General features: G+C 43.2%; 1 protein-coding gene across 1 annotated transcript; it reads right to left on the reverse strand.

Annotated features, from left to right (window-relative positions):
• Positions 1-6,150: 6,150 nt before the first annotated feature.
• LOC135513541 (C-C chemokine receptor type 8-like) lies at positions 6,151-8,637 on the reverse strand. The gene is made up of 2 exons (XM_064936425.1): positions 8,474-8,637; positions 6,151-8,241 (listed from the first exon to the last, which is right to left on the reverse strand). Exon 2 carries the CDS (start codon positions 8,221-8,223, stop codon positions 7,114-7,116), a length of 1,110 nt encoding a protein of 369 aa, XP_064792497.1. The 5' UTR covers positions 8,224-8,241; positions 8,474-8,637; the 3' UTR covers positions 6,151-7,113.
• Between the last annotated feature and the right edge of the window lies 1 nt (position 8,638).

The raw sequence follows: 8,638 nt of genomic DNA on the forward strand, positions 1-8,638 counted from the left end.
GGTCTTTCTCTTGGGTACCACAATGCTTCGACCAATAGCGGACCATTTTGCATCAATTTAGCCTCTGTTTCGCTGCCCCCGCCCATGCACGCATCACGCACAAATTAAAGGCCTACGCTTTGCAAGGCACTCGCACGCATATCACAATCACGTATTTATACTGAACAGAAATATAAACGCAACATGCAACACTTTTACAGTTCATAGAAGGACATCAATCAATTGAAATACATGAATTAGTCCCTAATCTATGGATTTCACATAACTGGGCAGGGATGCAGGCCCACCCACTGGGGAGCCAGGACCAGCCAATCAGAATGAGTTTTTCCCCACGAAAGACCTTTATGACAGACAGAAATACTGCTCAATCAAATTTGAGAGAAACAAGCATTTCGTGCTATGAAAAATGTATGGGATTTTCTATTTCGGCTCATGAAACATGGGACCAAGACTTTACATTTATATATTTGTTCAGTGTATATAAACTCAGCAAAAATATAAACGTGCTCTCACTGTCAACTGCGTTTATTTTCAGCAAACTTAACATGTGTAAATATTTGTATGAACATAACAAGATTCAACAACTGAGACGTAAACTGAACAAGTTCCACTGACATGTGACTAACAGAAATTGAATAATTTGTTCCTAAACAAAGGGGGGGTCAAAATCAAAAGTAACAGTCAGTATCTGGTGTGGCCACCAGCTGCATTAAGTACTTCAGTGCATCTCCTCCTCATGGACTGTACCAGATTTGCCAGCTCTTACTGTGATAATTTGCCAGTTCTTGCTATGGGATGTCACCCCACTCTTCCACCATGTCACCTGCAAGTTCCTGGACATTTCTGGGGGGAATGGCCTTAGCCCTCACCCTCTGATCCAACAGGTCCCAAATGTGCTCAAAGGGATTGAGATCCGAGCTCTTCGCTGGTCATGGCAGAATACTGACATTCCTGTCTTGCAGGAATTCACACACAGGACGAGCAGTATGGCGGGTGGCATTGTCATGCTGAAGGGTCATGTCAGGATGAGCCTGCAAGAAGGGTACCACATGAGGGAGGAGGATGTAGTCCCTGTAACACAGCATTGAGATGGCCTGCAATGACAACAAGCTCAGTCCGATGATGCTGTGACACACCGCCCCAGACCATGGCGGACCCTCCACCTCCAAATCGATCCCACTCCAGAGTACAGGCCTCGGTGTAACACTCATTCCTTCGACAATAAACGCAAATCCGACCATCCCCCCTGGTGAGACAAAACCGCGACTCGCCAGTGAAGAGCACTTTTTGCCAGTCCTGTCTGGTCCACCAACATTGGGATTGTGTCCATAGGCGATGTTGTTGCTGGTGATGTCTGGTGAGGACCTGCCTTACAACAGGACTACAAGCCCTCAGTCCAGCCTCTCTCAGCCTATTGTGGACAGTCTGAGCACTGATGGAGGGATTGTGCGTTCTTGGTGTAACCCGGGCAGTTTTTTTAGCCATCCTGTACCTGTCCTGCAGGAGTGATGTTCGGATGTACCGATCCTGTGCAGGTGTTGTTACACGTGGTCTGCCACTGCGAAGACGATCAGCTGTCCATGCTGTCTCCCTGTAGAGCTGTCTTAGGTGTCTCACAGTACGGACATTGCAATTTATTGCCCTGGCCACATCTGCAGTCCTCATACCAAATTGAGATGGTTTGGGATGAGTCTAACTGCAGAGTGAAGGAAAAGCAGCCACCAAGTGCTCAGCATATGTGGGAACTGCTTCAAGACTGTTGGAAAAGCATTCCAGGTGAAGCTGGTTGAGAGAATGCCAAGAGTGTGCAAAGCTGTCATGAAAGCAAAGGTGTGGCTATTTTAGGAATCTCAAATATAAAATATATTTTGATTTGTTTAACACTTTTTTGGTTACTACATGATTCCATATGTGTTATTTCATAGTTTTGATGTCTTCACTATTTTATACAATGTAGAAAATAGTAAAAATAAAGAAAAACCCTTGAATGAGTTGGTGTTCTAAAACTTTTGACCGGTAGTGTACATGTAGGTAGAGTTAAAGTGACAATGCATATATTAGAAACAGAGTAGGAGCAGTGTAAAAGAGGGGTCTGGTAAGCCCTTTGATTAGCTGTTCAGAAGTCTTAAGGCTTGTGGGTAGAAGCTGTTAAGAAGCCTTTTTGGACCTAGACTTGGCGCTCTGGTACCGTTTGCCATGTGGTAGCAGAGAGAACAGTCTATGACTAGGGTGGCTGGGATCTTTGACAATTTTTAGGGCATTCCTCTGACACCGCCTGATATAGAGGTCCTGGATGGCAGGAAGTGTGGCCCCAATGATGTATTGGGCCGTACACCCCATCCTCTGTAGTGCCTTGCGGTCAGAGGCTGAGCAGTTGCCATACCAGGCAGTCAGGATGCTCTCGATGGTGCAGCTGTAGAACCTTTTGAGGATCTGAGAACCCATGCCAAGTCTTTTCAGTCTCTGGAGGGGGAATAGGCTTTGTTGTGCCCTCTTCACGACTGATCAGGCCTACCACCATCGTGTCATCGGCAAACATGTTGATGGTGTTGGAGTCGTGCCTGGCCGTGTAGTCATGGGTGAACAGGAGTACAAGAGTGGACTGAGCACGCACCCCTGAGGGGCCTCAGTGTTGAGGATCAGCGTGGCGGATGTGTTGTTACCTACCCTTACCACCTGGGGGTGGCCCCTCAGGAAGTCCAGGATCCAGTTGCAGAGGGAGGTGTTTAGTCCCAGGGTCCTTAGCTTAGTGATGAGCTTTGAGGGCACTATGGTGTTGAACGCTGAGCTGTAGTTAATGAATAGCATTCTCACATAGGTGTTCCTTTTGTCCAGGTGGGAAAGGGCAGTGTGGAGTGCAATAGAGATTGCATCATCTGTGGATCTGTTGGTGCGGTATGCAAATTGGAGTGGGTCTGGGGTTTCTGGGATAATGTTGTTGATGTGAGCCATGACCAGCCTTTCAAAGCACTTCATTGCTACAGACGTGAGTGCTACGGGTCGGTTGTCATTTAGGCAGGTTACCTTAGTGTTCTTGGGGACAGGGACTATGGTGGTCTGCTTGAAATGTGTAGCAATTACAGACTCAGTCAGGGATAGGTTGAAAATGTCAGTGAAGACACTTGCCAGTTGGTCAGCATATGCTCGGAGTACACGTCCTGGTAATCAGTCTGGCCCTGCGACACTGTGAATGTTGATCTGTTTAAAGGTCTTAAGCACATCAGCTATGGAGAGCGTGATCACACAGTCGTCCGGAACAGCTGGTGCTCTTATGCAACAGCGCCTCCTCAACCTTAGAAGGCTGAAGAAATTTGGCTTGTCACCTAAAACCCTGACAAACTTTTACACATGCACAATTGAGAGCATCCTGTTGGGCTGTATCATTGTCTGGTATGGCAACTGCACCTCCCTCAACAACAAGGCTCTCCAGAGGGTGGTACGCAACGCATCACCGGGGGCAAACTACCTGCCCTCCAGGACACCTACAGCACCCAATGTCACAGGAAGGCCAAAACGATCATCAAGAACAACCACCCGAGCCCCTGCCTGTTCACCAAGCTAACATCCAGAAGGCGAAGTCAGTACAGATGCATCAAAGCTGGGACCGAGAGACTGAAAAACAGCTTCTATCTCAAGGTCATCAGACTGCTTAACAGCAATCACTAACTCAGAGAGGCTGCTGCCTACATAGAGACTCACTAGTCACAATAAACAATGCCACTTTAATAAAGTTTACATATCTTACATTACTCATCTCATATTTATATACTGTATCTTATACCATCTATTGCATTTTGCCTATGCCGCTCGGCCATCGCTCATCCATATGTTTATATTAACATATTCTTATTCCATCCCTTTAGATTTGTCTGTATTAGGTAGTTGTTGGGGAATTGTTAGATTACTTGTTAGATATTACTGCACTGTCGGAACTAGAAGCACAAGCATTTCGCTACACTTTTCGCTAACCATGTGTTTGTGGCCAATAGAATTTGATTTGATTTGATCAACTGTAGCCTACTGCTAACAACTTCAGCTGCAGGTAGCCTAGAGAAGACTAAGCGCTCTGATCCTCTCTGGCCAGGGGAAATGAAGAGGTAATGCCATGTATTTATAGCCTAAACTGTGTATTTATAGCCTAAAATAGGCCTATTTATTTGTATTAAGAGAAAATGTGAATGTGATCAAATTGGTTTTACATTCAAACTTTGGGTGGCTAGGCTACCTTATCAATCCAAAATGATTGATTATAATTAATCAATCAAGACAATAGTCATGACATACTGTGTGAGTAACTTCTTAATACAAATGCAAAGGCCTACCTGATGCAACCCTGCATAAAGCAAACTCAGCCCTTTTAGTTCTATTGTCCAATTGCAGTTGTTGCCCATTTTATTTTAAACCATATGACCTGATTTAAAAAAAAAACTCTGGTCCCATCATAACCCATATAAAGCCGTTTTACAGCTGATTTATTACTATGTCAGCCCCTCCAACTAGGGTCCGGATTGGACCTGGTTAGGTTAGCCCAGTGGATCTCAAACCTCTCCTCAGGGACCCCCAGACGTTTCAAAATGTAATTTTAGCCCTGAACTACTTCACCTGATTCACATAATCAAGGGTTAGTTGACAAGTTGAATCTCATGTGCTAGTTTTGAAATATTTCAAATACATGAACCGGCTGGGAGTCCCCAAAGAGTGGTTTGAGAACCACTGGGTTAGCCTACCAGATCAGGAAAAACTCTGGGTCCCAGGAAAACTTAGTATCTCAGTATCTCAAAATGTTTACTTACTTATCTAAAAATGTCAACTTAGTGTGTAGATATTTTTAGATAGTTTCTCGAGATTTTGACTTGCGTATCTCAACATTTTTAGATAGTTTAGATAGATCTCAAAATATTTTGTATAATTTAAAAAAATTCTTGGCGGGAATGGGTTTCCATACCTTGAGTATCAATTATAGACCATGGGCTACTAGAGATTGTGAAACCTTGGCGACTGAAATCATTGATAAATTAAATTCTTTAGTCGTCTTATGTGTCACTTTTGAATGAAGCTATAGTTCCTCTGTGTTATAGAAGGCTTGCTTGCCAGGCTTATGTTTCCTTTGTACTGTGATGAATAGTGCCACCATGTGCCCATTAAGTGTTGCATCACTCTCCCTGAGACCTAAAGTAACTTGTGCTTCTGACATTCACAGAAGTCTGTTTACCTCTGCCATCTGAGTGCTGGCTTTTAAAGGAGGCTCCGTTTGTAAAGATAAGGGTACGTGTTTTCTCACCTGTCTTAGTTGAACACACATATTGTAAGTCAGGTTAAGCTTTTAAAAAAATGTGTACCTTTATTTAAATAGGCAAGTCAGATAAGAACAAATTCTCTGGTTCAGGACAACATATTTTTTTATCTTGTCAGCGCAAGGATTTAACCTTGCAACCTTTCAATTACTAGTACAACACTCTAACCACTAGGCTACCTGCCGCCCAAACTTCTGGTAAATCACTGGTAAACAATTCCACTGAAGAATGATTTTGTAATATTGTTAGGGCTGGTTTCTCGGACACAGAATGAGCCGAGTCCTAGACTAAAAACATGTTCAATGGAGAACCTTCATTGAACATGCTTTTTAGTCCAGGGCTACACTGTTAGAAAAAAAATTCTATCTGTAACCTAAAAGGGTTCTTCGGCTGTCCCCATAGGAGAACCATTTGAAGAACCCTTTTGGGTTCCATGTACAACTTTTTCCTCAGTGAGTTCTATATGGGACCCAAAACGGTTCTACATAGAACCAAATATAGTTATCCTATGGAGAGAACCCTTTTGAATCCTTTCTAAGAGTGTAGGCTTAATCTCTGTCCGGGCAAACCATCCCTAAATGTTAAGCAAAGTGAAATATAAATAATAGGATGAGTAACAGGATGCTCTCCAACCAGCTTCTGAGAAGAGAAGTGTGAGTAGGGGAGGTCTGAGTAATACCAAGAACAGGCTGCTCTGAAAATAGCTATATTGAATAAATTGTTGGTTTTCTTTCACCACAGTTATGGCAACTAGAATATGGTATGATAGGCCTACAGTACATAGATTATGATCGAGCATATATTATGCATCTCTCTCAACAGGTAGACCGATATTCAGTTGCTCAACATTCAGAGCTACAAGGCACAAATATATTTTTTATTTTATTAAAAATGTAATGCAAAGATTCATAGATAGTAACATCTCAAGTTCCCGAAGCAAATCAAATGTACACTTTCTTTTATATAATCAAATTATTTAAAATGTCATTTGTATTGTAACTTACAATTCAGCAACAAATGTTGAGTACATCAAGTCAGAAGCAAAAGTACACATAATTGTAATTGCATGTACACATTGTGTTGTGCTGAAATTCCCTGAGAACATTAAAATAAAACCCTCCTCAAAGCAAACAGAGCTAAACATCATGGAAAACATGTACCTTATCAGACATCTTGTACATCATTTACAAATCATATCAACAGTTTGTCCTCTGTAGCTCAACCTGGTTGAGCCTAACACTTCCAATGCCAGGATTGTGGGTTCAACTCCTAGGACCACCCATATGTGAACTGTATGCATGCATAAGTCCCTTTGGATAAAAGTGTCTGCTAAATGGCATGTTTTTGACCTGGCAGGAGCTCACCAGAGCTACTGTAATTTGAGCTCCTGTTCCTCTTGTAGAATATTAACTCAAGGGGCCTCCTGAGTGATGCAGCCATATAAGGTATTGCATCGCAGTGCTTGAGGTGTCACTACAGACCTGGGTTTGACCCCAGGCTGTGTCACAACAGGCCGTGACAGGGAGTCACATAGTGTGGCGCACAATTGGCCATCTGGGTTAGGGGAGAGTTTGGCTGGGATCTTCAGATGAGCTGTGTTTCCTCTGAACATATTGGTACAGCCGGGTTAAGGAGCGCGGTTTGGCGGGTCATGTTTCGGAGGAGGTATGACTCTACCGAGCCCGTTGGGGAGTTGCAGCAATGAGACAAGATCGTAATTGAAAAAGGGGGTAAAAAAAAAGAATATTAGCTCAAAGGTATTATGGAGATCCTACACCTAAATTTAAACAGTACCGGCACCCAAAATGGGTACCGGAACCTATGCTCTGGCTTGAAGACCAGTTCCTTTCTCATATTCATACATGGAATGAGGACTTTTCTGAGAAGTTCTTCTACTGCTACTTTGGCTAGTCATGATATGTCTCTTCAGACATGGGATGCGCTTTGCAAGTAGATGCCAGAAGTGACTCTGAAACTTTTTCCCAACAAATGTGTAAAAGACAGGGCTCACACAACAGTAGAGGTATGCTATATTCCTAGTGACATACACAGCGTAGTTAAGCACTTCAGAACACGGTTCAGAATCATCACTGGTGGAGATCTGGAGGGCCCTCAACAGAATTACAATATTGTATGGGGTCCAGCACACAAAAAACGTGAATATAATCACGAAAATCAGCTTGACTGCCCTGCACTTCCCTCTCATCTGGGTTGACATGATTCGGACCGTGATTCTAACATAGCAGTACATGACCATAGCCAAGGGAAACAGGAAGAAGATCACAAACTGCTGATAGTAACCAAACAGCTGCCATTTTATCATGATCGCATTGGAGAAGCCCGTCTCCTCACAAAGGTATCCATCACGAGGATCCTCCCGGATATTGTATAGAACCAAATCCTTGACACTGGCCAGCAGGCTGATACACCACACGACTGCCGAGGAGACACAGGCGTAGATCTTCCTCCTCCATTTGGGGGCGTTGATGGCATGGACCACAGCCAGGTACCGGTCAAAGGTCATGAGAGTGAGGAAGAGGATGGAGCTGTAGAATCCTATGAAGTACAAGCTACCCACTAGCTTGCACATGACCGGGTCAAAGATCCACCCATAGAGGTAGTACAAGGCCCAGAAGGGCAAACTAGAGGCGAACAGCAGGTCAGAGATGACCAGGTTGAGGAGGAAGATGTTGGTGATGGAAGTGAGCTTCTCGTATTTGTAAATAATGCACAGAACCAGCCCATTCCCAATGATGCTTAGCAGGAAATTGATGGTGTACAATATTGGTGTGAACTTGGCACCAAATCTGTTCACATCAGCTGTGGCACAAAGATTCACCAGTTTATCCACAACATAGATGGGGTCTGTGTAGTTATAATCCATGTCATTTTCATCGCTGAACAAATCCAAGTCTTTGTACTCCGCCATGGTTGTCAGTCTCTTAACCTGTTTAAAGGTTGTAAATATGTTTTATTTTCTGGTCTGCTATTATTAGTATTTGCAGATTGCAAGATAAACAGGTAGTTACACAATATTTTGCTGGTAAATATGCTTTAATTTCTTTAATAAAATTAAGTAAATACAGATGAACTACTAATTTTAACTACTTAATTTCTCAGTAAATACCCTACAATCTGCAAGTGGACTGTATACTTAAAGCGATACTTTAACAACTTACCAGTGTGACTTTTCCAGGTCCTGGTGTTGTGATTGTCAGAAAGGAAGTGTTATTTTCCTGTTAAAGTGTCAATGCTAGTATAGTAGGTTGAAGCTTTGTGTGCGAGAGGTGTTGGTACTGCTAGAGATATGTGATCTACTCCAGCCTAAGAGCCTCCCAAACAAG

Source organism: Oncorhynchus masou, chromosome 3, assembly GCF_036934945.1.
Source record: "Oncorhynchus masou masou isolate Uvic2021 chromosome 3, UVic_Omas_1.1, whole genome shotgun sequence".
NCBI classification, from domain to species: domain Eukaryota; kingdom Metazoa; phylum Chordata; class Actinopteri; order Salmoniformes; family Salmonidae; genus Oncorhynchus; species Oncorhynchus masou.

Bases quoted from the DNA above. Each gene is read 5' to 3' on its own strand.
- LOC135513541 (XM_064936425.1), bottom strand. From the start codon at position 8,223: ATGGCGGAGTACAAAGACTTGGATTTGTTCAGCGATGAAAATGACATG.